At 35.8% G+C, this 27,112-nt stretch overlaps 5 protein-coding genes and 1 pseudogene across 15 annotated transcripts in view; 2 read left to right on the top strand and 4 right to left on the bottom strand.

The window, feature by feature from the left end:
- The first annotated feature begins 1,475 nt into the window (after positions 1–1,475).
- LOC111454924 (calcium-dependent protein kinase 26) lies at positions 1,476–6,234 on the top strand. The gene is made up of 9 exons (XM_023096396.1): positions 1,476–1,678; positions 1,937–2,783; positions 2,968–3,111; positions 3,414–3,566; positions 3,971–4,086; positions 4,273–4,440; positions 4,845–5,069; positions 5,478–5,627; positions 5,866–6,234. The coding sequence occupies exons 2-8, from the start codon at positions 2,036–2,038 to the stop codon at positions 5,598–5,600; spliced, it is 1,677 nt and encodes a 558-aa protein (XP_022952164.1). The 5' UTR covers positions 1,476–1,678; positions 1,937–2,035; the 3' UTR covers positions 5,601–5,627; positions 5,866–6,234.
- A 548-nt stretch (positions 6,235–6,782) lies between these two features.
- On the bottom strand, positions 6,783–10,332 carry LOC111454926. The gene is made up of 4 exons (XM_023096401.1): positions 9,711–10,332; positions 8,810–9,459; positions 7,908–8,111; positions 6,783–7,075 (listed from the first exon to the last, which is right to left on the bottom strand). The coding sequence occupies exons 1-4, from the start codon at positions 9,973–9,975 to the stop codon at positions 7,043–7,045; spliced, it is 1,152 nt and encodes a 383-aa protein (XP_022952169.1). The 5' UTR covers positions 9,976–10,332; the 3' UTR covers positions 6,783–7,042.
- Positions 10,333–10,789: 457 nt separating this feature from the next.
- Positions 10,790–15,581, bottom strand: LOC111454927 (protein TRIGALACTOSYLDIACYLGLYCEROL 2, chloroplastic-like). 7 transcript variants are annotated; one of them, XM_023096406.1, is made up of 8 exons: positions 15,400–15,581; positions 14,101–14,664; positions 13,445–13,774; positions 12,255–12,370; positions 11,982–12,072; positions 11,692–11,762; positions 11,556–11,607; positions 10,790–11,292 (listed from the first exon to the last, which is right to left on the bottom strand). In XM_023096406.1, the coding sequence occupies exons 2-7, from the start codon at positions 14,620–14,622 to the stop codon at positions 11,586–11,588; spliced, it is 1,152 nt and encodes a 383-aa protein (XP_022952174.1). In that variant the 5' UTR covers positions 14,623–14,664; positions 15,400–15,581; the 3' UTR covers positions 10,790–11,292; positions 11,556–11,585. The 7 variants fall into 7 exon arrangements, with proteins under 7 accessions (XP_022952174.1, XP_022952173.1, XP_022952171.1 ...); XM_023096405.1 differs by having other exon boundaries at positions 11,562–11,607; XM_023096403.1 differs by lacking the exon at positions 11,556–11,607 and having other exon boundaries at positions 11,646–11,762.
- Positions 15,582–16,016: 435 nt separating this feature from the next.
- Positions 16,017–20,449, bottom strand: LOC111454828. Of its 4 annotated transcripts, none has more exons than XM_023096295.1 (8): positions 20,332–20,449; positions 19,784–19,855; positions 19,662–19,695; positions 17,731–19,432; positions 17,444–17,528; positions 17,090–17,282; positions 16,503–16,657; positions 16,017–16,410 (listed from the first exon to the last, which is right to left on the bottom strand). In XM_023096295.1, the coding sequence occupies exons 1-6, from the start codon at positions 20,409–20,411 to the stop codon at positions 17,195–17,197; spliced, it is 2,061 nt and encodes a 686-aa protein (XP_022952063.1). In that variant the 5' UTR covers positions 20,412–20,449; the 3' UTR covers positions 16,017–16,410; positions 16,503–16,657; positions 17,090–17,194. The 4 variants fall into 4 exon arrangements, with proteins under 4 accessions (XP_022952063.1, XP_022952062.1, XP_022952061.1 ...); XM_023096294.1 differs by having other exon boundaries at positions 16,503–16,688; positions 17,444–17,531; positions 20,332–20,448; XM_023096293.1 differs by having other exon boundaries at positions 17,444–17,531; positions 20,332–20,448.
- Positions 20,450–21,333: 884 nt separating this feature from the next.
- On the top strand, positions 21,334–22,820 carry LOC111455523 (annotated as a pseudogene).
- A 353-nt stretch (positions 22,821–23,173) lies between these two features.
- Positions 23,174–27,112, bottom strand: part of LOC111455299 (uncharacterized protein At2g17340-like) — a 4,999-nt gene continuing 1,060 nt past the window's right edge. Inside the window, exons 2-12 of one of the 2 annotated variants that reach the window (XM_023096904.1) lie at positions 26,904–26,969; positions 26,527–26,593; positions 26,366–26,434; positions 25,787–25,927; positions 25,510–25,638; positions 25,290–25,376; positions 24,428–24,502; positions 24,270–24,347; positions 24,083–24,160; positions 23,580–23,642; positions 23,174–23,478 (exon numbers count right to left, since the gene is read on the bottom strand). In XM_023096904.1, the coding sequence (XP_022952672.1) occupies positions 23,398–23,478; positions 23,580–23,642; positions 24,083–24,160; positions 24,270–24,347; positions 24,428–24,502; positions 25,290–25,376; positions 25,510–25,638; positions 25,787–25,927; positions 26,366–26,434; positions 26,527–26,593; positions 26,904–26,969 (934 nt within the window). In that variant the 3' untranslated portion in view covers positions 23,174–23,397. The remainder of the gene's footprint in view (positions 23,479–23,579; positions 23,643–24,082; positions 24,161–24,269; positions 24,348–24,427; positions 24,503–25,289; positions 25,377–25,509; positions 25,639–25,786; positions 25,928–26,365; positions 26,435–26,526; positions 26,594–26,903; positions 26,970–27,112) is intronic. The other variant, XM_023096905.1, reaches the window with a different exon arrangement.

The raw sequence follows: 27,112 nt of genomic DNA, 5'->3' as shown, positions 1-27,112 counted from the left end.
AAAATTAAGATCCAATGTTTATGGACTAAAATACAATAAAGTACGAAAATGAAATTTAATTATTATTATTATTATTATTTGTAGGATAATAATGTGGAGATGAATATTCAAGCACAAAGCAATATTAAAATAATAATAATAATAATAATAATAATAATAATAAGAAAAATAAAAAATAATATAAAGTTTGTAAAAGTTGGATCCATTTTCATTCTTCAGCCTCATACACGTGAGCGCAAGTCAAACGGGATCTGTTCTCTCTCTTTCCCACCAATACGCGAAATTCCTTTTTTTTTTTTTTTTTTTTTATTTGGAAAATAAAATATTAAATTATTTAATTTAGATTTTTAAAAAGTTTTCTTAAATGTAAATTTAAATTATTAGTTTTTAAAAATCTTAATTATATTATTGAACTACAACCATGATTTATTACATCATTTTCTGCCTCTCTTTATGATATTACTACATTACCGGTTGTTTTTGAGCTGGTTCGAACAGTGAAGATTATCTCCACAAACCAGTACGGGTTATTTCAACATGCGACATTACCACGTCTTGAACTGGTTTCAAGAGTGAAGATTATTTACACAAACCAATACGAGTCATTTTAGTATGTTTTATCCTCACTAAACGATTGAGCTGGTTTTGAGAGCGAAGGTTATTCCCACAAACCAATATAAGTCATTTTAGCACGTTTTATCCTCACTCACATGTTTCTAAAATTTTTTTATACGAGGTCGCCTAACATACTTCAAGCAAAACAATCTTTTAAGTTCATGTAATCATACCACTCAAAAGAAATGTACACATTGTTGGTGTTAGATTAAACGACACTGTGACCTATATGACTCACAACCTCATGTATTTATAGATGTGTATAATAAGGATTACATGGTGGGCCTTGATAACGGTAATAAACCAAAAAATCAGTAAAATCTCAGATTTGATTCTGGGTAATCAGTAAATTATCTTACTTTATATAGATTGCTTTCCCTCTAGGCTTTAAAGCGTGTCCACTAGGGAGGTTTTAAAATGCATCCGCTAGGGGAAGGCTTTCACACCCTTATAAATGGTGGTTTGTTCTCCTCCTCAACCAATGTGGGACATCACAGATATGAACGGTTGTACGTTTAACCGTTGGTACATGAATAACTTTCAACTCTTTTAAGCATTTTTTAGCCCTCGTATTACTTTCATTCAGATATAATCTCGTCATAACTATAACTACATCGTCACATCTACTAAATACACAACTGAAAATTTAGAGTCCAATCAAAAATTTTAGTTTACATTCAAAGAATAATTAATTTAAATTTTTTTTTGAATTTATAAAAACAAAAATAAAAAATTTAGAAACTAAATAAAAGCTTATAATTTTTATAAAAAAATTACACAATAACAAATAAAATTATGAAAAGAAAAAAAAAGAAAAAAAAAAAGAAATAAATAGGAGAGGATGAGTAGCTGGTCAGCACTGAATTCCGACGTTCCTCACAAATAACAAATCGGACTTGGTCCCCCGATTTCTTTTACTATTTTATTATTATTATAACTTCATCTTCATCTTCTTGTATTACCCATTTTTATCCTTTTTTTGTTTTCCAGCTCCAACAATTCATTTGCTTTCGCTGTTCATGGAATCCATTTTTGTTTCCTTCTTTGCCGGAACACCAACACGGTACTTCTTCTCTTTTTCTTTCTTGTGAATATAATCTTTTTGTTCCCATTGGTTTTGTTTCCATCTCAGTTTATGATCTTTGATTCACTATCGATTTTTTTTGAGATTGATTGATGATGATGAGTTTATAGGCCCGATCTAGTTCTTCTTCCTTCGATTTGTAGTGATTTGGTTAATCTGAAGAATTGAGAGTCTCCAGTTTCTTCGATTTTGGATTGATTTTGGTTTTTTTTGTTTGTTTGACTTGTTCGTCCTTAGGGTTTCGTGATTGATGATGATGTTATTGATGAGGCATAATTGGTGAGTTTGGGGGAGAGAGACCGTGAGGGTCCGAGTCGAAGCGCGATTTTGTGTTTCATGGGCAATACCTGCCGTGGATCTTTCAAAGGGAATATATTTCAGGGCTACAGCCAGCCCGAGGAGAGTTCAACCCCAAATTATAAGCGCAACATCAACGGTTCTTCTGACCATTCCCCTTCCAGCGTCAACACTAACAATCTAATTTCCCAAGCCTTTGCTGAAGAGAACAAAACCAAATCGAAGGACAACGATTGCAAGAAACACTACACAATGAGGAAAAGCGCCGAGAATCAAGCCTATTATGTTTTGGGTCATAAGACTGCCAACATTCGAGATCTGTATACGCTCGGTCGGAAGTTAGGACAAGGACAGTTTGGAACTACTTATTTATGCACTGAGATTACGACTGGCATTGAGTATGCTTGTAAGTCTATCTCCAAGAGGAAGTTGATTGCGAAGGAGGATGTGGAGGATGTTCGGCGGGAGATTCAGATCATGCACCATTTGGCAGGTCATAAGAATATTGTTACCATCAAGGGTGCTTATGAAGATTCTTTGTATGTTCATATTGTTATGGAGCTTTGTAGTGGCGGTGAGTTGTTCGATAGAATCATCCAGAGGGGGCATTACAGTGAGAGAAAAGCTGCTGAATTGACCAGGATTATTGTTGGTGTTGTTGAGACTTGCCATTCGCTTGGAGTTATGCATAGAGATTTGAAGCCAGAAAATTTCTTGTTGGTTAATAAGGATGATGACTTCTCTCTTAAAGCTATTGATTTTGGCCTCTCTGTTTTCTTCAAACCAGGTGAAAAGAAAGAGCAGTGGTTACTCTTTTCCTTTTATGTTTTATTGATGAGTCGTATTGAATTGTGTTTATTTCATGGTTCGGATTAGGTTACTTTACTTAGGCTTCTTTTTCTTCCATGCACATTGCTGTAATCACTGCATCAAATGGTTTCTCATTGCTAATATGCACAAAACCACTTCAGGTCAAATCTTCACTGATGTTGTTGGAAGCCCATACTATGTTGCTCCAGAGGTACTGCTCAAGCATTATGGGCCAGCAGCGGACGTGTGGACTGCAGGAGTTATACTGTATATATTGCTAAGTGGCGTCCCACCGTTTTGGGCAGGTAATTGTAGTTTTCAAATTGAAACACTACTAAGAACCTGAATGGGTTGTTGCCTATTGGTTGAGGAATTGGGGTGTTGGGTGGTAATGGCTCCTAGATCCTTGGTATCGATCATTCGGACAAGTTGATTATTAAGGAAACCCTTTATATATCTGGTAGGTAGTATTATCAAGGCTCTAGATATCTCTTTAGGCACTAGTGGGGTGGGGTCCAGCACCATGGTTATAAAAAGAGGTAACAAATGAACAAGTTATTATGTATGGTTGCTAAATAGTTCTTTTCTCCCTCTTCTCCATACTCAGAAACTCAACAAGGAATATTTGATGCTGTGCTTAAGGGACATATCGACTTCGACTCTGACCCTTGGCCCCTAATATCTGACAGTGCAAAGGATCTAATAAGAAAGATGCTATGTTCTCGACCATCAGATCGGTTGACTGCACATGAAGTATTATGTATGTTTACTTCTCTACATGTCTTAAGTTTTTATGAATGTAGTATATGGAATTAGAGATAAAAAAAAGTTTCGTTTTAGGTCTTTAATAAGCGTTTTCACACTGTTCTAGATAACTTCAGATGCTCCTTTCTGAAATGTGTATTTTGGTCAAAGTATAATTCAATCTAAGGTTCATAACCCATATCAGTTTCTTTTTTATTAAGAAAAAATGAACAAATAAAGAATCCTTTTAACATCTCTTGAATTTTCTGACAGACCAAGACATAATGTCATTATCTCTTACATCGTATTTCTTCATACCTTGAAAAATTATGGTTTTGTTGTTACAAATGGGGTAATTGCATTCATTATTCATATATTACTGAATCTGAATGAATTATTATACCTTAATAATCTGTACAGGCCACCCTTGGATTTGCGAAAATGGAGTTGCTCCTGATAGGGCTCTCGATCCAGCTGTACTTTCTCGACTCAAACAGTTCTCTGCAATGAACAAGTTAAAGAAGATGGCATTACGAGTAAGTGTACAACATACTTTTCGCATAGGTGGGAGAACTGAAGTTGGACACCTATTTAAATGTTATTTTCAAGTTTGCATGGATCAAATATCTTGTTATTGGAAAAGGCTTAATGCATGCTCGCACTCACCCACATTATTGTCTTAAACAACATTGATGTTTAATCTGCACTGTTTGTACCATTAGGTGATTGCTGAAAGCCTTTCTGAAGAGGAGATTGCTGGCCTAAGAGAAATGTTCACAGCTATGGACACTGATAACAGTGGTGCAATTACGTTTGATGAACTCAAAGCTGGTTTGAGAAGATATGGTTCAACCTTGAAAGATACCGAAATACGTGACCTCATGGAAGCGGTAACTTTTGCATGCCTTGTAGGAAATTTACATTTCTTTTGCACGAGCATATTTATGATTTTCACCGTCAGTGATTACATAGACATTGTTCATAGCACTCGCAATTTAATTCCTTGAGATTAACTAGTCATATTCTTAGTCAATCAAGGCATTAAGTGCATCTTACTGTGGAGAAACTTCAAATGTACATGTGGATACGATATTAGCTGCAGTAGCGGAAGACTAAGGGTCACCGGGCATAGTATAGTTGGTGGTGTCGAGGCTAATTATTTTGTTTTTGATAGCTACTAGAACAGTGGGAAATATCTTGTTTGATGTGGTTGTTGAATTTTCATAAGAATCTGTATGGTTTTTATGCTTACTAGTTGTTGAACCCCATGAAAATTTACTTAAATTTCTTTCAGGCTGATATTGACAATAGTGGGACTATTGATTATGGGGAGTTTATTGCTGCAACCATTCATCTCAACAAACTAGAGCGTGAAGAACACCTTGTTGCAGCGTTTAGATACTTCGACAAAGATGGAAGTGGTTACATCACAGTAGATGAACTGCAGCAAGCTTGTGCAGAACATAATATGACCGACGCGTACCTTGAGGATATAATCAGAGAAGTTGATCAAGATAATGTAATTCTCACAAACTTATTCGAGAATCAATCTATTGTTACTTATCTTTTATAAGTAGAATCTAACTGGGGTAGAGTTTCGGTCATGACCGTATGTTGATTATCCACTGGGTCTATATCATGATTATATATGCTCATGATCTTAGATTGGGACACTAGGATAAGTTCGAATAGGAATATAAAATTACTCGAATTTTCCATGCTGTTGAGGAACTATTTTGGGGCATGGTGTGAAAAGAAAAATGGAGACGGGTTCTAATGAACTCGGGAAAACTGAGGATTAGTCTAGCGAATGTGAGTAACATTGGATTATTGATAAAACATAATGCATCTTGGTTGAGTTTCCCTTGCAGAAGATCTATTGATTAAATGGGCAAACAAAGTGATGAATTTTTGTTGTGTAATGCAGGATGGAAGGATTGATTATAGCGAGTTTGTTGCCATGATGCAGAAAGGCAATGCAGGAATTGGAAGACGAACTATGAGAAACAGTTTGAATTTGAGCATGAGAGACGGACCTGGTGCTCTTTAGTTTCCGAATCACGTGCCTGATGTACAGGTACTGAGCGCCTATCGACATGTACTTCTCGGTTTGATCCCTTTTCGAGAGGTTGGGAGGCTAAAAAACTTAGAATCAGGTTTGATGAGTAGATAATTAAGTGGTTTAGAATGATGGCTACTTCCTATGACTCAAGTCTTAACTCAAACAATCTAGGCTGATGCAAAAAATCTTTAAAGACAGCATAGGTTTTGTTGTCCGAGATTATCGATACATATGACGCCTTGGAATTCTGCAGGTTGTACAGCGGATGTAAAGCTGGGGAATCGACTCTTTCCCGACACGATTGAGCTTCTTTTCCTCCTAGCTTCTAGGATCGTTGCCAAGGATTTCTGTGGTGAGAACTCTGCTCGAGTATTTCTCTAACGTTTCCTTCTTATCGCTGTATAGCCAAAGGATGTTGTGGTATATGAACATCTGAGTGTGTGAAATTGCAAGAGCTGTTTGAGTTGGTAGGTTCTTTTGCATAACATTTTCAATTGGGGACTATTAAATGTTTGTATAGATACCATCTTCTACCTCTGGCTTGGATTTCGTTCCAATATTGTAACTTTTCTCCATTGCTAATTCCATTGTTCGACCAAATGAATAGTTTTATCTTATTGCAGCTTGGGAGAATTTTTCCTACTTGTGATTCCTTACACCTAAAGGAAGTAGTAATGTGTGCACATATTTGTTTATATGCTTTACAACTAAAGATAATCGACTTCGATCGAGCTAACACGAGGGAACTTTTCTTCTTATAGATGGGAGGTTGGGCATCGACCTAATGATCAGCCTAAAATTCAATCTATGATAATCACCCACCTAACATTTAATAGAATTTCCTTAATCACTCGAATATTATAGGGTCGGATTGTTCAATCAAAAGAATCTCCTGAACATTCTAGGGTCGGATTGTTCAATCAAACGAATCTCCTGAACATTATAGGTATAGGGTCGGATTGTTCAATCAAAAGAATCTCCTGTCTATGTTCAATGAGATAAATCTCAAAAGAATCTCCTGTTTATGATTTAATAAACTACGAGTTTTCTTGACACTCAAATATAGCAAAAATGAATGGTGTATATGTATGTGTGTGATATATGTATATATATATTTTGAAGTATGAAAGGTTCAACGTACATTAAATCGTGCTAGAACTACCAAAATCATGTGGAGAAGTTGGTCATATATAGAGCTTCTTTAGAAACAATAAGATTGTTACTAGATCTGGAAACGATTGCACACTACAAGTGAGTTTTTATATATTTATACTTCATTCTGTAGAATGGCAAATACATAGCATACTTATTTCAGAGCTATACTTTATCCAAAGTCACCTTGATGTAATCCGAACGCCTACGTGATGGCTAATGAAGGAATCGGCGCCTTCTCTCTAGCTCGATTGAACCGCTGTCCATTGGTTACCATATTAAGCAGGGGTCTCATTTGCAATCGATATTTCCTGCATGTGGAAAAGTAGGCAGTGTCAAACTTAATTAAGCACATGTCGACCAGCCGAATAACAAAAGACGAGACAAGTTCAGTCTTGATTGAAAAATCTATGCCTAAATATATAAGTTTAAATTTCAAAGAATTTTCCTTATTACTAAGATTGTTTTGTCTTCAACCACTCCCCACCAAGAAAAAGAGAAAAAGACCTAAGAAAACAACCAAAAGAAATCTCCAACCAAATCCAAGTATTTGGGATATGAGAAGAAATGCAGAGCCTAGAAATTAAACTTGTACGGCCAACAAACTTCAGTTCTCTCATATAAGCATTTCAACATGTGAATGTAAACCGTCTTAAACGAAATGCAAATATATCCCTAGACAAACATGATTCAGACAGACCAACTAGCTTAGAGGGTCATTCGGTACGAAGCACGAAAGCATAGCGGGTAGAGAAAAAACTTAGACGGTTACCAGACCACAACTATGCATGAAAGCCAGAGGTAGTGTGTTCTTTTCTTCAGTTTAAGTTGCAGTATAAGTTAAAAATTGGACATGCTAATTTTGGTTCGTGGGTAGCGTATATAAATATGTACAGACAAGCTGTGAGATTCCACATCGATTGGGGAGAAGAAGGAAACACCCTTTATAAGGGTGTGGAAACCTCTTCCTAGCAGACGCGTTTTAAAAACCTTGACGGAAAGCCCGAAAGGAAAAGCCTAAAAAGGATAATATCTGCTAGTAGTGGAATTGGGCCGTTACACAAGCATCAAACTATTTTTTTTAGAAGATCATTTAAACATTTGAGAGTAAACTGTTCAGCGTATTTAAATGCAAAAACTTGCCTTCAATTTTGCTGAGCTTGAGAAGATGCATCTTGATGTAATTGCATGCCCGTGATCGAAAAGCCATCCTACTTCACAGCAAGTATCCTCACTGTCTTCACTTTCTTTAAGGGAACACCATAGTTGCTTAGGAAGTACCTTGAGTTCTGATTCAGTTCTCACCGACTTTTGCACATTGTCAGCCAAAAGTTCTTGTATAACATTCTGCAGTCAATTTTCCAATACATATTCAAACAGGAAACGGAGTTTATATTCTGCCTGTTAAATTCACTTTAGCATGGTTACAGTGACACCATATAGACTAAATGTCTTGAAAAAGAAATGGAATGGGGAAATTGTTTGCAAAGTAAACAACAATTTGCTCAAGGATTACTCCAAATATGCTATCAAAATTTTGGTGAATGGATAGATGCTGTACAAACTATAAACTAGTTCCCACTGATAATTGACCAGATGAACACTTGGATACACATTTTTCCATCGGTCAAAAAAGTAAGGTTCGAGACCTCAGTTTACCAAGTAACTTGCCATCATAATTTAAAAAATATTGGGGTGTGGGCAAATATCATTACAAAAAAGTTGTAAATTGTAATCAATCATTCAAGAGAAATCACCGATGCATAGAAGTCACAAAATTTGTTGATATTTTCTGAAAATTCATAGTATCAAAGATTTTGTCGATGATGCCAGGCAATCTTTTGATTTCATACTTATAAGCAAAAGATTAAAATTTGACCTCTAAGAATCTTAAGGAAAAGAAAAACAAAAGTTATGGATCAACACCAAAGCATTAGGCAATGCAAAACTAAAAAATGGTAGCATCGAACTAAAACTGAGATTTTAGGATCACTTCACCGGGCTATAAAAGATGCTCAAAAGCAAGGGAAGGTTAGATGACTCACAATCTGAGAACCATCAAAACGGGCAACAGAGACAGGACCCTGCCATGAACCAACAACCTCAGAAGCTTTCAAGGCAGCTGTAGAAGCAAATGATGAGTCTCGGATGGCGCATCCACCAAGCTGTTCTCCGTTTCTGAATGGTCCATACCACTGCTCGCAGAAAACTTTGATACTCTGCAACACTAGCCGTGTGCCTTCGACTCGGACAACTTGAACAACCCTCACACGGGATTCACGATCTTGAGGACTAACCAGGCAATGCTCCAACTCCATTAACTTATAAGAACCCACAACCTTAACCGGCCAAACAACTACATAACATCCACTACGTTGATACGCAAAGGCAGTCACTTCATCATTTGAACCAATTCTATTTCCAACATTTCTCTCATCAATGCTGTAACGGGTTGCAGCATCGGCTTCACATCCCACTGTAGGAAGTAGCTTTATTGTCTTGTACATGAAAGAGGGCTTCTCAGGTTCCGCAAGAGTGGGGCACTGAGTCTGCCAGTCGAAAACCTTAACCTCCCATTCCCTATAAGCATCGGGGACAACGAATTCTGGAAGTTCAATTGGCGTTCCTCCAGAAGAAAAATCCGCACCATATCCATCCCATTCGCCAGAGACGTTTTTGGCAAAATCAGACCACCCTTAAAACGAATGGATACACAAAATAAATCGTCTGTTTTCCAAATATCTTCCAAATATCCAACACTCAAGCCAAATTTTGTGTCAAAGATTTAAAAGCATGAAAATAAAACCACAAAACACGGATGGATTCAGTTAATTAGAAACCAAGCACTGAAAATCCAGTCGAACTGACGTTGCAAGTCATTCCAATAAGAACTAATGATGAACACGAAATAAAACAGTAAAAGAAAATAATTCCAACAACACTTACCACTACCAGGAGCAGAACTGGAGCTCTGACTTTGAACATGAGCATCGGATAGAGCAGTTTTAGCGACGACGGAAGAGGGCGCCGAAGAAAGAGACGGAGCGGCGTTTATCCCGATGTTCGAAGACAAACGACGATTGCAATGAAGAATACGCTGCGATTGAAGCCGTGAGAAGCAGCGATGGTGTAAAAGTCCCGGAGAAGAAACGACGGAGGACGACAAGGCTCTGTTCTGACAGATAACACTACTAGAAGAAGCGAACGCCATTGAAATCCTAACAAAGAAACCTTCAATACTTGTTTGTGATTAGATGAAATCTATAAAACTCTCCGGTTTCCTCAGCCCCAGCGTCGCCGGAGCAGAAGAGAATCGGAGAATTCTGAGAGGAGAAGAGAGAACCGGAGAAGGCAGTCTGAGAAGAATATTCGTGGAAGAAAAATCGCGAAAAAAAATAAATAAATGGAGAGGAAAATGCGAAATTGAGTTCAGTTTGGCATGTGAACTGTTCGTCATAAAACGACGTCGCTTTGGGATATCCGTCAACCACATGCTGAACTCGTCTACGTGTCACTCAGAGGACGTTCCACTGGCCCAGCCCAATCAGCTGTCGTTTTGGACTTATCTGGCCGAAAAAGTTCATTTAAGAAAGAAATAAATAAATAAAGGTATTTTAATTTTATAATTTTTTTTTTTAATTTTAAATCTAAGGATTAAATGAAATTATTTTAAAATTTTTATGTATATTAAGTCTATATATATATATTTTATCCAAATAAATTTTTGAACTTTATATGTCCGAATATGTCCCTGTATTTAAATTTTATGCTCAATCGCAACAATCTCACATCTTTTTTTAAAAGGCTTTTTTAAAAAAAGACTAAAGAATAACGAATCTTAGCCTCATCCATTTACACGTGAGTTTTATAATAGTAACCTCTAGAGATTTATTGTCCTAGTGTATAACACGTCTTATGGTATTATGTCTTTGACGTACATATCGAGAATTATTATTATACATCAAATTTTGAGCTCTTCCAATAACAGATCGACTATGACAATATACAATAAATCACATAACCCATTTTTTTCATACTAGTTACCCAATTTGCAACTAATACCCCTCAAGGATAATCGAGTATAATATAAATCATAATTAATCAATTATCTAATATAATATAAACCGTAATCTTGAGTATATTTTAAATATCTCAACCACCGTTTTAAACTTGGATCATTTATATATCGACTTAACATACTTATTCTAAATCGACTTAACACGACATAGGTCACTATTGTAGACCGTGTGTCATTAAAGGTGTGATACGTTGCATAACGAACGAGGTGAGAGAAAGAGAGCCATAAAAATTTCCTAAAAAAAGTTTCACTTAGACGAAAGATTAGACTATTCAAATATAAAACTTTTGGGTCGATTCAAATAAAGGGATAAATTACCTCTCTAAGGTCGAAGGTTCGAACCCTCACTCCAACACGAACACGACATAATTTAAAAAAATCAGTACCTGTAAGCGCTTCCCAATGATAGGAAAGTAAATGGCCATCATCCATAGCTTTTTCCAGCCAAGGCTGTAGCCAGAAAAAGAAAAATGTCTTTATAACAGAAATAAAGGACCAATTTGTGAATAATACGAATGTAAATTCCCTCCGTTTAAACAGGGCTACTACCTAATAACATTCACAAATATCTCTATGCTAGCATGAACTATGGATCTCCCCTTCCCCCCTATGGAAGCAAATAACAGTTACGAAAACACGTCTAGACATGTCAGCTTTGCGCCCGAAATACGAAAGGATTGAAAATAAATTGTCGCCTAATACCGAGTTCATACAAGTACCATTGCCATCACATGTGTGTATTATCATAGTAGCCTGCTCAGAGACTTGATCAGCAATTTTAAATACCGAGTTCATACAAGTACCATTGCCATCACATGTGTGTATTATCATAGTAGCCTGCTCAGAGACTTGATCAGCAGTTTTAAATTCCGTTTTGTCGCCTCATCACCCGTGAACCCAAGAAGTTCGGAGCTCAAACTCTGTAACGAGATAGGAAGGATAAACCAAAGAGGAATAGAGAGATATAGTTATCAAGAGCAGTGTTTTAAAAAGTCGACTGGAGCGTGCGCGGTGCCTCGCTTCGAAGAAGCGGAGCTCCCTTAATGAAGTCCCGTTTATTGTGCTTTAGTGCACCTAGAGCTTTAAAAAACACTGATATTCGGATAAATCAAGAGGAGATTCAGCAATTAAGATCTCACCTCTATGTTCTTCAAAGTATGGATTAGCGTATATATGGACTTCTGAAGAAGCTCTGTGTTTTCCGGGGTCATAATCGACGCATGCACGCTTCTGTAAGAAAGTCTCGATAAGCATACATCGTGTAGAAGAAATTCATAATAATTGACAATATTATTATCTTTTTCGACTAATCTCAGGCGAAAATTGTGAAAGAACCGAGAGATTGTAGTCCATAAAGAAATCAGAGTTCAGCAACATCAAAATTCTAATATCTGAATTCAGGAATAGTTTACCTTAAATCTTCTGTGGCATGTGAAAGACTGCTAGTTAAGTTTTCAACCTCCTTTAGAAGACCACTGTCACGAACCTCAGCAAGCAAAGGTTGAACATCTTCAGCCATGGCTTGAATCTGAGACATCACTACATCAAATCAAAACAGTGTGCATGAGAAGATAGTTAGATCCGTGGGACTATATATCGAACTCACCAAGATAGACCGTAAAACACGAGCCTAATACATTTTAATACAAAAAATTAAAGCTTTCGAGGAACTTAAAGCTGTAAATTCTTGGTTCTTTTCAGAGGCCAATAACAGAATACCCAAGCAAACACCCATTTTCTAAACGAATGCAGCTCCTTATTTATGTCGAACTAAACATGTTTCAATAATATTTACTGTTTTAAGAATTTTTTTTGAGCTACAATCAAGGTCCTAACTACTATAACGGTCAATGTAAACTGTAACAGCTAGAGGCCACTACTAGTAGATATTGTCTGTTTTGGTCCATTACGAATCGCCGTCAGCCTCACGGTTTTAAAACGCGTCTACTAGGGATCGGTTTCCATACGCTTATAAGTAATACTTCGTTTCCATCTCCAACCGATGTGGGATCTCACAATCTACCCCTTTGGGGGCCCAGCGCCCTCGCTGGCACGCTGCCCAGTATCTGGCTTTGATACCACTTGCAACAGCCCAAGCCTACCGCTAGCAAATATTATCCGTTTTGGCCAGTTACGTATCGCCGTCAACCTCACAGTTTTAAAACGCGTCTACTAGGGAGAGGTTTCCACACCCTTATAAGGAGTACTTCATTCCCCTCTCCAACCGATGTGGGGTCTCACATAAACTGTCTAATATTTTTACTCCCTCTGGCTATACCTCCCTCATCGTAAATTGGGAAGGTATTTTGTAAACACCATGGATTTTACATCCCTATGAAATTGTCTCTTATAAAAAAAAATAATAATAATAATTAGATTCCATGGAATTACTGATATACGAATACTTCCTAGTCCTTACTCATTATTCTTTTGATAAGCCTTCCATCCTCTTCAAGAAATCTGTAAGCATCCCATCGAGTTACCAACAAAATACATTTTTACAACATTTAAAAAATATGAGCATACATAACTCCAATAACTATTTGTCCAGAAACCAAGATAGAAAATAAAGATTAAAGCATGAAATTGTAAGGAGTCACACCTTTAAAAGCAAAGGCCTCGCTTCTTCAACAACCAAAGCAACTCGTTGGGCTAAAGAAAACGTATTGGTAAGCCCTATTTCCTCCGCTTCCCGTCCAAGCCGAGTGAATATTCCAACTAATGCATCCAAACTTACCCCTTGATGTCCCTTCATTTTATGCTTATCACATAATATTAAGCCTTCTTTAATACATTCGGAGTCGAGTGGTCCCACTGAAGGCACTGGAATAGGATCCCTGGGAGTAATGTCAATCATCGTCTCCATAAGAAGACCAGATTGGTTTACTTCAACCAATGAATTAAGGGGTATAATGATTTTATCATCTTCAACCTGCAAAACGGGAGGTAAATCTTAGTTTGTGCAAAAAAAAATGGTAACCCTCTTTGTTGCCTATATAGACTACCTTTTAGTTCATTAAAATATCTATCAAGATTTGATAGTTTTGATTAGATAATCAAAGTGACTTCTAAAACTCTAAAAGCAATCAAAGTGCTTCTAGGGGAAACAATTGTTAATGCTTCTTCCCAAAGTATTAATAGAAAAAGTGCTTTCGTTTAAAAGCTTTTCTTTTTCAAAAGCGATCTCGAACACATTCTTAGTAAAATAAAATACAACGTTACAGTCAATCAGAGAAAGGGTGTGAATTAGAAGCATACCTCAACAATAGTTTCAATACATCTCAAGGAAGGGTTAACACGAATGACATTGCCAACAGTAACTCCTCTAATTCTTACAGGAGTTCCAGTCGAAATACCACAAGCCTGAGCAAACTCAAAGACAGCCAAGTATTTTCTAAATTTAGACCGCAATTGAAAGCCTCTCAACCAAGCCAAACTGAGTGTAAGAAGTATAGCACCTGACACTAGGAACAACCCAACCCCACCTTCCCATATGCTCCTTCGACCGAACCCGAAATTACTCAATGGACGCAATGTTCTCCTCCATACAGTACGAGGAACATCGAGAAAAAGGGCAAGCGGATTCGTTCTTTCTGAAGATGAAGGTGGCTGACTATGTCCAGCATCAGCAGATGTAGCCTTTATCTTCTTTACTTTGGATTTTAGACCGAATGGGAGATGATAAGACAACCTACTTGAAGATTTATGTGGAAGGGTAACCAAGGATGAGGGTAACGCCACAGAAAATGCTGCAACCTGCACACGAGCATCTCCCACCATTTTTTCACAACAGCGACAGTAAAACAAGGTTTAAACAACTGCCTGTGAAAACAATACAATTTCGGAACTATCAGCAGGTAATACAATATTAACTTGATATTGAAAAATAAGAAATTTTACAAGAGCACCAAGCCATCGACATGCTCATGTCCAGTTCAATGATCAAGAACATTACCCATGAATCAAAGCAGAGGACATGATAAAAAAAAAAAAGTTACAGGAAAAGTTTGTAAAATGGAATAACCTATGACTAACAAGAAGCATAAAACCCATCAAAACAGCTGAAAATTTTCCTTCCTACAACGGCACCCCGCCACAACGCTCGCCCCGCCCCAAAGTTATCTCTCAATATGATATTCGCCGCTTAGTTTTAGTATTTCCTTCAGTTAATTTTCCTTCCTAGTCTCTTTTCTCGCATTTTTCACAAAGAAACGGAAATTCAATTCACTCTCCCACTGCTGCTAACAATCATATTGGTAGAATTTTCAGATTCCAGAATTTAAAAAAATAGTAGTAAGCCTTCTCCACTTATTATGATCGCTTAATACACTAACATCAGTAACGCAAGACGAATAACAGAAATCCACATAAAACATCATCAAATCAGCTAATCCTAGATGTAAAAAGACGTATTCTCCAAAAAAAAATTTTTTAAAAACGTACATGAAAAATTCAAAACTAATAACCAAAAAACTATTCACGGAACAATCGAATTAAGTATACAAACAACGAAATCCAGAAAATGATAGCAGAGCAATTATAGCACAAAATACGCACCTAGAACTCGAGATTGCAACTATTGAAGAGATAGCATTCGGTCAACAATTCCGAGCAGCTATGGTATAAGAATTAGACCCAAAAAATCCATGAAAATGGAGAATCGGAAAAATGATTGAGCAGTACCATTGCCGAACAGTTGGAGTCAGATGAGCGTTCTCGTAGCTGAACTTCAGGCGCTGTTACCAATTTAACCCTCGAAAGTTCCGACCCGTTTGAATGTACGACACTTGGGAATTGGGCCCTTATTGGGCCTATTTCCCTATATTTTGCAAAACTACCAAAATTGCCCTTATATCTTGAGAAAAAAAAAATAATAATAATAGTTTAACATATCAATTTTCTTTCAATTTTATTAAATTAATCTCAAGTAAAATAATTTTTGAAAATTTTATTCTCTATTTAATTTTAGCTAATTCACCCAATAATTTTAATTAAAAAAATTTTAAAATCTCTATAAACTCTATAACTCATTTACCCATCAGCATTTTACACAAAATTAATAAATTTAAATTAAAAAACCGCGCGTAAATGTTACAATTTCAACGTTCTAATAAATTCTCACTCAAAATATCGTAAAAAAAAAATTAACAATATTTTGAGTGAGAATTTATTAGAACGTTGAAATTGTAACATTTTTTAGTTTAGGGGTAAGATTGTAAAATTGAAGTACAATGAGATGAAATTAAAAGTTAGGTTAAAACTGATTTAATTAAATAATAAAAAATTAATACAAATAATTAAAAGTGGATATTATCCAAATAGGAAAAAAAAAAGAATAATAATAAACAACTCAAAAGGTCCCCCTTCCTCCTCATCTTGTACTTCAGCTGTTTTGTACCTCATTTTTATCTACCTTTCATCATCAACACAACAGAAGAATTTGGCTACTGCAACCACCTTTCCTGTTGCATCCGACTCGGTTATCGACATCGGAGATTGAATATCGAACCGTTTAGAATCGGTACTATTTTAAACGCGACCCGTCGAAGGCCAAGGGCATTGAAAGCTCTGCATAATGAAGAGTGTTCATCAAGTCACAGCTTAAGGACACTAAAAATGTCCTCAGACTAACTACTTTCAAGTTTATATCGTAACCTTACCGTCACGGTAATGAAACCCTGTAACTCGAGCGAGTAAGTAAAGAGAGATACAGAGAGAGGGAAGTAGAGAAGAAATAACTCTACTAGAAGTAGTTCAGCTCCCCAGACTATTGAGGCTGTCCTTTTCTTCTCCGGCCATTCTAGTTTGCCTCTTGCTGTGCCAGAAAGCCATTGTGTTAGTGTGATCTATTTGTAAATACTAAATGTTTCAATGGCACAAGTTTTTTCAATCTCATGATGAAGTTGTGATATGAACATATCGATATCGTGCCCGTTAATGAATTAGAAAACTAGTTAGAGTATATTCGAGGCATGTTTGGAAGGTGTTTGGTTTTACACCTTTAAACGCAATTTTTATGTCATCAAACGGAATATTAAAAGATTAAAATTATGTTTTGGAGTGATTTTGAATATGAAAAAAATGATTTTAACAATTTCAAAATCATTTCTAAGAACAGGTAATCAAATTGGAGCACAAACGAATGTTATAAATCACTAACTAGTTCTGCAGGATATCAAACTCACAATGATGCATCTTCTACTGAAGGAAAATGCTATTAAATTCATAATAAGATATATCTACTTACATAAGTTTACCAAAACGCCTCGTACGAACTTCCTCAAACACAATCTCAACTGCTTCATTTCACCCTGGGATGAACTCGAGTGATTCGATTCTGGTTGCTCCACCATCAGACTGCCCAAAGACCAACTTCTAACTCAGACAAACAAAATCCCTTCGTTTCAGTCATCAGCAACTGTTCAAGTCTCTTTGTTCCACTGCCAACATGATCACACACAAATATGTTTCAGATCCTATTCTATATTCATGCAAAAATTTAATGGCCGAAACGAAAATAAAGCATATGTATAAAGTGGAATGTCAACGTGCGAGTATTTTTTTACCGAACACGAAAACAGAAATCATGAAATCGTCATACCTCTTAGAAAGAGAAGGTATTAACTCCTCACAAACTTGAATAATTACTGAATCGCCTCCCTTCGCCTTAATACGAGTCTGTTCAACTTCTGACAATACAAAATGAAATTAACAAACTTAGTGTCTAACTAGTTATGCTTTTCTTTGATTTGTCAACCTAATAAGTGCCTCAACCCTATTGTCAACTAGGCCTTCACAGGTTCTTTTCATGTAATATTCAATAAATACTGTAGTAAAGGCCTCAAATCAGACTCCAAACAAAGGCATCTATAATTTAAGAACACATACCAGGAAGGTCTTCTTCAACTGAAGAGTTGCAAGTTAGATATAAATTAGCGCACCAATTTAACTCTATGCCTTCACTCTTTGCATACTCTTCTAGCAAGCGGCCAATGAAATTATAAGCAATCATGCTAGTTTCATCACAAGCTTCTTGAACCACAAGGTACTGATTCTTAAACGTGCTTGGTTTACTAGGCTCCATCTGAGGTATTGGACACGACATGTTCAAAGAAGTTAAACAGGTTGATTTTGAGGTATAACTCGTAGTGCGATTATCCAACAAAGTATTTGGCGTGTCTTTGCTCCCTACTTGTTGGTTAGAAGATAGGTTATATGTATCTGGCTGAACTTTGGATTCCATGAATGAAGGGTGGTAAATAAAAGAAGAATCTAAAGAACCCTCCCTAGTAAAAGGCGTAGGTTTAGAACATTCTAAAAGGTCCACATCTGCATTTTTCAAGGACGCCTGACTAGGAGACAAGATATTCCCCACTGATGCATTATCCAGATTGGCTGGCATTGATTCCCCCATACCTTCGACAAAAACAGAGTGGGGTCCATGGTCTTCTTGAGGCAAGCCATCAAAAATATCATCGTCGTTATCATCATAATCATCGTCACTCTCTTCTAACTCTTCCATATATGCATCGACAAAGTCATGTTCAAAGTCACAGTTGGGTAGTAAGTCCCAAACTACTTGTTTCATCTGAGCACTCAGACTAAATACATTTTCAACCTCGTCTCCAATTTCATCCTGTGGGAGAACTGAATGTGGCGCACTTCGAGAATCTGTTTTTATCATAGCTAAAGCTTTCAAAAGAGACTTTGGCACAGTGTCCATATCACTACATTCAAAAAGATAGTCTGTTAACATCCTCTTAATACCAGCTCTTAGACACCTATGAGACACTTCAGCATCAGGATCCAACAAAAACTTTAACCGTTTGAGCTTCTCAATGTTGCAATTCTTACTAACAAACCATATGGCTTTTACTATTTCATTGTGCAAGGTTTTTATTTGGGGTGAGAAGGGATAAAACTCAATTACGGACGAATTATGACGACCTGGTACTAGTTTGAGTGATAAATCAGCCACTGCCATGGCCTTTGCAAGTGATTCTTGCAATTCATCTCCTTCACCAAGCGATGAAAGCATCTTCTTACTAATTTTTGTAAGAAGATTAATAAGACGATCACGACCCCACCCAGGCTTGCGATATTTTATCTGAGGCAAAAATCGAACTCCTTCAAGTTTTCGACGCATAGCTAAGAGAACTTGGGTGGGCATGTCTCCTAATCCATAAAGTACCTGTGATGCAGCATCATGGAATGATGTCGTACTGGATGTCGAAGTTGCTGAACGTATTCTTCGAAAATTTGTTGTGTCATTGAGAAGTTGAGACAATCGTTTAAAAGTTTCCAATTGATAGCAATCTTGACTTTTCCTTCCTAGAACTTTTGGAATAAATTCTCTGATGACCCTTTTCAGCTTCCATCGAGTTTTTTCCAATTTGACCGAGTCTTCTGAAAGTATTTTAGCAAGACCGTAAAGTCCCCTGGTGCTCAGGTCATCGAGACATGACAAGATGAGTTTTCTAACTTTGCAAGTATCTAATATTTGATCAGCTCGAATACCAAGATGCCTTGTTTCAATATTTAACACTCCAAAAGCTTCTTCAACTCTTGTTTTGACAGTCCCAAAAAAAACCTGAAAAGGAGAGATTCAAAATGACAAAACACAGACGATATGGTTCGCATTTTCAAAAAAATGGATAATTATATAAATCATATTGTAAAGTTGGGACTTAAACCTAGCATAGTAGAGAAGGATCCAAAGTTATTTGAGGAAAAAAAGAGGAAGAATTGTTTACTACTGCATTCAAATTTGTATAAAGTAAAGTAATCAAAGGAAAGAAAAAGGAGAAAATCTAACTTACATCATCTTCTCTCAGCAACGATTCAGGCAAGTTTCTAACAAGAAAGCCACGAATCATTCATTAGAATAAGGAAACCAATGTACTGATTTCATATATGATTAGTCAAATACATCTTCAGTTACCGTTTATTTAAAATGTCTGAATGATCAGAATACTTCGGTCCAGATATAGAAGTAGGAAGCCCCAGCAGCCATCTGCATACATTCAACAGATTCAGTTCTTCCAGAAAATCCTACTTACAAACTCCCTCATGAGTTCACAATGAAATACAAAAATTCTAAAACACCATCTCCAACTATAAATTCAAAAAAGAGAATCAGATATCATTCAAATCCAATCCGTTTGTTAGCCGTTCATCCAAAATCACATGCCATAACCATCGATGATATTTATCAATGCCACACTCTAAACTTATTGAATCCGTTTCCGGCAAATCGGAAACTGCAGCATCAACATCCAAACGACTAAAATAAACAAATGCCGTCCGAGCACTACATTTATATGCAAACGTTCAGCAACTAAACTGAATTCAAACAGAGAAATATGTTGTCAAAATTCTCATATCAATAATTAAAGAACTTCCTTATATATTTTTCTGATTCCTCCACACATCGTAAAAACAGAGCGCAAGCAAACAGAACCGTAAAACGATTACGGAAAAAACACATACCTTCTTTTCGATTTCAAAAGCTCCTCTTGACGACGAAGCTGTGACAAAAGTGCTTGAGAATCCGTCTGATAAAACTCCATGGTGCTTGGCCAATGTTACAGTCCAAAAGGGTTTTATTTACAGAAGAATAGGAAGAAGGTGACGTAATAATCTAGCGAAATTAAAATCCGAAAAGAGAAAAAAAGGAAAGGTCTAAAGTATTTAACTCGGGTTAAGGACCGGTTCGATTTAGAAATTAGAGAACCGAACCCAAAAAAAAGTTCAAGTCTTATTAAAACCGAAGAATTAGTGCTCCTAAATTATCTTATATATATATATATATATATATATATATATATATTTCTAATAAACTACTGTTTATTCGTAATTTTTAGTTTCATTAAACATAAATTTTATATTTATATTTAATATATCAATTATTATTTTTTAAAATTTTTTTATATGTTTAATGTTTTATTAGATATAAAATTTATTTTCATATTTATTCGATAAATTAATTTAATTTTTGTTACTATGTCAAATATTTGTTAAAACAAAAATTTATAATTTGAGAAATTTATTTGATATTTTTTAAAATAGATACAAAATTATATTTATCTAAGAATTAAAGATTACACGATTGTTATTTATGATTTTTCTCAAAAAATATCCATTAAAACTCTTAATTAACTCTTAAATCTAAATTAAACTCTTAACTTTTATAGTTAAATCAATTTACACTTTCTATTAAATTTTTGTTGTAATTAAAGTTTTATAGGTGTATAACACTTTTTTAAATAAAAAAATTAATATTAATTAAAAAAATTGAAAACCAAATAGAGAATAGTAATTTTTCATATTTTCATTTTCTCCTATTGTCTCCACTTAATTAATAATAATAATAATATATTATGGATTTTTTTTTATTAAAAATTATTTAAATTATTTTGAGCCAATTTTAAATAAAAACAAATTGAAAATAGCTATTTAGTATTGACAAAAATGGTATAAACTGCTTCAAAAATGGGTATTATATAAAGAGAATCTTCACCCCTTTCTCCTCATTCACCAAGCTCTTTCCTTTCCTTTTCTTTCCTCCTATAACAGCCCTGATCTTCTCTGCAACTTTATTAATCACTAACGCTATCGCTCATGATTTCTCGACTGTAGGCTATTACCCCGAGCACTTAGCATCCATGGATAAACCCATCGAGCTGTTTGAGTAATGGATGTCGAGGCACAGTAAAACGTATCAGAGCATTGAAGAGAAGCTCCATAGATTTGGGACATTCGTTGACAATTTGAAGCACATTGAAGAGACAAACAAGAAGGGTTCTAGCTATTGGTTGGGGTTGAATGAATTTTGCAGACCTGAGCCGTGAAGAGTACAAGAGTAAATATTTCGGACCGAACGTCGAGTTTCCGAGGAAGAGGTCAACTCATGGGTTTAGTTACAGAGATGTGGAGGACTTGCTCGAGTCGGTTGATTGGAGAAGTAGAGAAGCTGTTACTCCAGTCAAGAACCAAGGCTCCTGTGGTCGCTTTCTTTTCCTATCTATCTCTACCTAGTTATGGTAAGACTTCAAAATTTCCCCACATGATAAAAGTATGATTGGAATGCAGGGAGTTTCGGGGCATTTTCGACCGTAGCAGCAGTGGAGAGTATAAACCAAATTGCTTGGTCGACCATGACCGAAGCTTCAACAATGGATGCTATGGCGGTTAGATGGATTACGCCTTCGAATACATAATGTCTAATTCTGGACTTCGTAAGGGAGGGAGCCTATCCATATCTAATGGAGGAAGAAAGATGTATCAGAGAAGGTAAATACTTAATCTTCTAAACACACATAAATGAAGCTTGCACTCCAAATATTTACTAAAAACAGTGTTACTATAATCCCTAGGAACAATTTGAGGTAGTAACCATTAGCGGTTACGAAGACGTGCCAGCAAACGATGAACAGAGTCTCCTAAAAGTATTGATCGAGTCACCAACCTATCAGCATAGCCATTGAGGCCTCTGGTAGAGATTTCCAATTCTATAAAGAGGTAAGAACGTAAAGCGTCATACTTCCCTTGATAAACCATTCAAAAGGGATGGTTTCACCAAGACCTAACTGTGAAATCATTGGGTTGTCCTTCAACTTCACGGGGAATATTCACTGGTCGTTGTGGAACCGACATGGAGCACGGCGTGACAGCCGGTGGGTATGGTTCATCACAGGGAACAAACTACATTACAGTAAAGAATTCATATGGACCAAACTGGAGAGAATGGTTATATTAGGATGAAGAGAAATAAAGGAAAAGCCGAAGGACTTTGTGGAATCAACCAAATGGCTTCTTATCTAACCAAAGAGAATCAATCCAATGAAGCAAACTTTCTACATAGTTTGGAGATTTCGATCGAAACAGGAATTTCATTGATAAATGAAATCACAACAGGAGAAGAGGAAATGTTGTGGAATCATATTGAATATTTGACAAGACATTCCGTACCTTGCTAAAAAATCGATCCTTGTTTAAGGACCACATATTGTCTAACCAAATCCAATTCTCTCTCAATATGTTCTCAAAAATCCGATTCGTGCGGTTCTTCCCTCAACTAAAGAAGAGATCTTGGCGGAATTGCCACATATGAATTTAAGCACAATTTCGCAAAGAAATAACCCACTTGTTTCTCGAGAAGAGATGGGAAACCCTAAGCCATTATACAAAGAAACAAAAGAAACAAAAAGAAAAACATCAAAAACCCCATCCAACTGGCATATGAATGGCAAGACTAACCGGAGATAGGTTTTACCTAATATATAAAAATATATTCATATGCAGCAGACAAGGGAAATTACTCACTGCAGCATGTCAACAATTTTCCAGGTTTTTTTATATTTATTTGCTAATTTCTAAGATAAAAAAAAAAAAAAATACATCCCTCCCGTCTCCTCATAATTACGGAATGGACTCAAGTTCGTTCATATAAATAAAGCAAGGTATTTTTCAAGCAACAGCGGGGTCTAAATAATCCTACAAGGATCAAATAGTTAATGATATAAAAAAAATGAGGTAAAATATACCCAAGGATGATCAACTAGAAACTTCGTTGTACTTGAAGACGCAATCGTAGAGCCTTCCTCCAAGAAATTGTGCAACCTCCAGATGCTTTACCTGTAAATCCAGAAAAAGCACTGGTAAATGAACAAATCTGTTTACTGCTTAGGCTAATTTTGAGAAAACAACATTCATGATCACAAAAGTGAAATCATTACCATGCCGATCTTTAGCGAATCGCACTTAAATCGAGCATAAAGATTTGTCTCAATTCCACGACCCTGCAAATGTCAAATAAAAAAACAAACATCGGTTCACTCATAGAAATATCTATAACCAGGTAGGGGATGTTCATATAATTAGGACTCTTTTAGAAATGTTTATGCTTTTAATCATTTTAAGATTACTGAAAAGAAAATGATATAAAAATAGAGTGGGATAAATTATACAAAATACTCCTAAAGTTTGGGGTTTATTTCAATTATGCCACTTTGAAGAGTTCCATTTTACCATCTACTCCCAAAGCTCTGAAGTATTTCTAAATAACATCCTCAAATATGATCAAATGAGTTTCAACTGCAACTGAATAAGAACTATACAGAGGAAAACCAAAATTTTCTGCGACAATAATAAGATAACAAGACAATTTTATAATTTAACGCACAATAAATTCACTTCAGATTTAATTTTAGTAGTTTATGATGAACTGATAAGAACTCACCATTCCTTCCAAGATAACTAGATCTGCATCAGTTGACAGGTAGCTAAGCTCCTGGGATACTTGAGTGAGGTCAATGACCTAAAAGGAAACAGAAACATAAATAACTCACCCATAACAAATAGAACAATTTGAAAAACCAATGAATCCACTCAACAAGTTTGAACATAAAAATCTGCATATGTCTTACCGGCAAATCGTTGCCAGAATTGGCAATTAAAAGGTTGGCAGTATTGACGCCCACAAGCTCTCCACGGTCATCCTTCAGCTGATAAGTTGCCAAATGTTAAATTAGAAGTGATAAATAAACTGAATTCATAAATACTAAGAAATATTACTCTCAGCTACCTGCGATAAAATTTCAATTAGCTCATGATAAGTTACATCGTTAATCGAGGGCAAGTCATTGGCCGCCAAGACAACCTGCAGATGAAAAGAAAACAAGTTAAATATACTCAACATGGCAACATAGAAAAAGAGTTAATTACAAAAGCAACCTTTTTTTTCCAGAAAAGTACACAATTGGAATTGAAAAAAGCTTTATGGTATCATTCAAGAAAAAGATATCATAGAAACTTATAAACGTTCCTGTAGACTCAGATATAGAATGATTCATACGTAAGGGATTTATCCTCAGGGGGAGTAAAAGTATAAGTATTAACTGCCAAGTAAACTAAATTGTCAACAAGACTGATTCACAGGTTTGATCACTTGTTTCCGGATGAGAGATTATTCTTCATAGGTAGCATACATTAAGCAATATTCACTAAATAAAAAGATCACATGGTAGAAGAAGAAAGGGCGCCCATAGTTTACAAGTTAAGAAACGATAAAACATGCCAATTTAGGGAAGGTAAGAGTTGGGATTTCTTTTTACAACCTAATCAGTAAAGCTATTTCCGTGCTGAATCTAAAAGTTTTGAGTTTGAATATAATTTTCCTTTGTACAGAGTTCAGACAGCAAATAGATAATCTATAACTCCTTGACATAAGCATCAAATGAATAATTCAACAGAGCAATCGTGCAAGGTACAATTATGAACAACAAAATACAATTTTCTCTTCTTTGTGTGTTACATAACATTTCAATCAATTTCAACTAGCACAAAAACATGTAGTCTAATTTGACAAAAAAGAATTCGATTGTAAATTTTAGAGTTTGCAAATGGAATGATTGTATATTATGCATAAACCACATCTACAGCTAAACCTGAGTTCCGCGCCGGAGTAACTCTCTAGCAAATGGCAAAATGCCCAAAATAATATCTGCACCGGAATTATCAACAAACATTATAACCTGTAATAATGTAAAAAAGTCCTGTTATACATTCGCTTCAACAAATAACCAAGTTATGAGTTATGGTACGTTCAGATATGAACTTCCATGATAAAAAATAGAACACATGCAGAAAATCACATTCAGAACTAACCTTCTTCCATGACTTTTTACTCCATCTGAGTTTGAACGTGTCCAAATCATCAATCACCCAAGGTCGAGGAACAAGATTTTGACAACTCGCTAAGAAAGACATACCATCCCTTGAGAAAACTTCAGCTAGCTTCAAAACATGAATTAATTTCACATCAAACTAACATTCAAAATGACCTCAAGTAATTAGAATCAGTTATATTTATTAGAAAAAAATAAAGATGTGCATGCATCAAGAAACAATATGAATAACACTTCCCAATGGAAGGTTGGCCCACCTGAGCCGAACCAAGATCAAAAATGTTCCCAGCAAATATTCCTTTAACCAGATTCTCCAAGCGCTTATTATCATCTTCAATGGCATCATTCAGGCGAATGACCTCAGCAAATAAGGATATAGCCTTTGCATTCTCTTCATCCTATTAGTTGGGAAGCAAGATACAAATACATCAGAAGTGTGTAATCATAAATGATGTCATATGACTCTTTACTCCCTTTTTTTTCTTTTTCTTTCTTACATCCAAAATCCCCTAGCTATCAACATGTCAGAGAAAATGGTGAATATCACCTAGCTATGTAACATTTAGAAATTAGAAGCTCATGACATCTTCAATATCCCTGATTGCATGACCCCAAGGAGATTTTAAACCAGTGTTTCCAAGGACCTTAACATCTTTATCAAGTCATAGGGTATCCATGCTAGTCTACACTCTAAAGAGAGTAAATTGATTTCTATCAGTTGCAAGAATCATTATTATCCCTCTTTAAGACGTAAAAATTTTCCAATTCCCACCATTTCTAGGTGACAGTTTTGCAATTTTCTTCTTTTTGAAGCAAGAGAAGAAAAATATACTTGCCTTCACTCTCTTGAATATATCTCTGAATCCCAATTCTCTCAGGACTTGCTCCCGAAGTCTACATAGAAGCTACAATTTTTAATTAGTCAGTCCATGAAAACAAAAAGGCGTAAGCCAAGCATGTTCTTATCCTTAATTTAGGAATACTAAAATTGGCTTACAATGCAGTCGGGAGGTCCTCCATGACTTTCAGGATCTTTCTTCATGTCATCAAGTATTTGAGCATACCTTCAACAAATTATACAAAAGCACAAAATGAGACCCATATCATTTGTTTCTAGGATAAGTCCCATAGCTGAAACACCATAGAATTAATGTCTTTAGGTGCAGGAAGGCTAATCTTAAGCTGAAAAACTAATATGATCCAGACGATTAGTTCTTTAAATCAAGAACAATTTCCTAAATAAAGCAGCTATGCTTGCTCTAATTTGTTGATCATGATCCTAACTAGGAAGAAGCAAAGTATTTTTTTTTTGGAAAATGAGACAGAATGAAAAGAAATATATATTTGATGTAACAACATGCAAAGGAAGTTCACCTCTGGGCAAATTTTTCAGCTTTAGTCTCGGCATCTGGGACTGTGGGATCACTCGCCGCCCGTTCTCTAGAAATGTCAAACCAATATCAATATGATTGGGGAAGTACCACCAAAGTCTCAGATAGCCATCAATATTTTTCTAAACTTGACACTTGCAAACACAAAAAAAAAAAAAAAAAAAAAAAAAAAAAAAAAAAAAAAAAAAAAAA

Source organism: Cucurbita moschata, unplaced genomic scaffold (genome assembly GCF_002738365.1).
Source record: "Cucurbita moschata cultivar Rifu unplaced genomic scaffold, Cmos_1.0 Cmo_Scf00017, whole genome shotgun sequence".
Taxonomy (NCBI): Eukaryota; Viridiplantae; Streptophyta; class Magnoliopsida; order Cucurbitales; family Cucurbitaceae; genus Cucurbita; species Cucurbita moschata.
The sequence above is the reverse complement of the archived record's forward strand: the minus strand, read 5'-3'. Positions and strand labels throughout refer to the sequence as shown.

Bases quoted from the DNA above. Each gene is read 5' to 3' on its own strand.
- LOC111454924 (XM_023096396.1), top strand. From the start codon at position 2,036: ATGGGCAATACCTGCCGTGGATCTTTCAAAGGGAATATATTTCAGGGC. The intron at 4,441-4,844 runs GTAACTTTTGCA...AATTTCTTTCAG, and splicing joins TACGTGACCTCATGGAAGCG to GCTGATATTGACAATAGTGG. The intron at 5,070-5,477 runs GTAATTCTCACA...TGTGTAATGCAG, and splicing joins GAGAAGTTGATCAAGATAAT to GATGGAAGGATTGATTATAG.
- LOC111454926 (XM_023096401.1), bottom strand. From the start codon at position 9,975: ATGGCGTTCGCTTCTTCTAGTAGTGTTATCTGTCAGAACAGAGCCTTG. The intron at 9,460-9,710 runs GTAAGTGTTGTT...ATTCGTTTTAAG, and splicing joins CAGTTCTGCTCCTGGTAGTG to GGTGGTCTGATTTTGCCAAA. The intron at 8,112-8,809 runs GTGAGTCATCTA...AATTGACTGCAG, and splicing joins GTTTTGATGGTTCTCAGATT to AATGTTATACAAGAACTTTT.
- LOC111454828 (XM_023096294.1), bottom strand. From the start codon at position 20,411: ATGGAGTTTTATCAGACGGATTCTCAAGCACTTTTGTCACAGCTTCGT. The intron at 19,696-19,783 runs GTAACTGAAGAT...CTTTCTTGTTAG, and splicing joins TCAGACATTTTAAATAAACG to AAACTTGCCTGAATCGTTGC. The intron at 17,283-17,443 runs GTATGACGATTT...TCATGTTGGCAG, and splicing joins ATACCTTCTCTTTCTAAGAG to TGGAACAAAGAGACTTGAAC.
- LOC111454927 (XM_023096403.1), bottom strand. From the start codon at position 14,622: ATGGTGGGAGATGCTCGTGTGCAGGTTGCAGCATTTTCTGTGGCGTTA. The intron at 13,775-14,100 runs GTATGCTTCTAA...CCCGTTTTGCAG, and splicing joins GTATTGAAACTATTGTTGAG to GTTGAAGATGATAAAATCAT. The intron at 12,371-13,444 runs GTGTGACTCCTT...GTGATGTCTCAG, and splicing joins CGAGGCCTTTGCTTTTAAAG to ATTCAAGCCATGGCTGAAGA.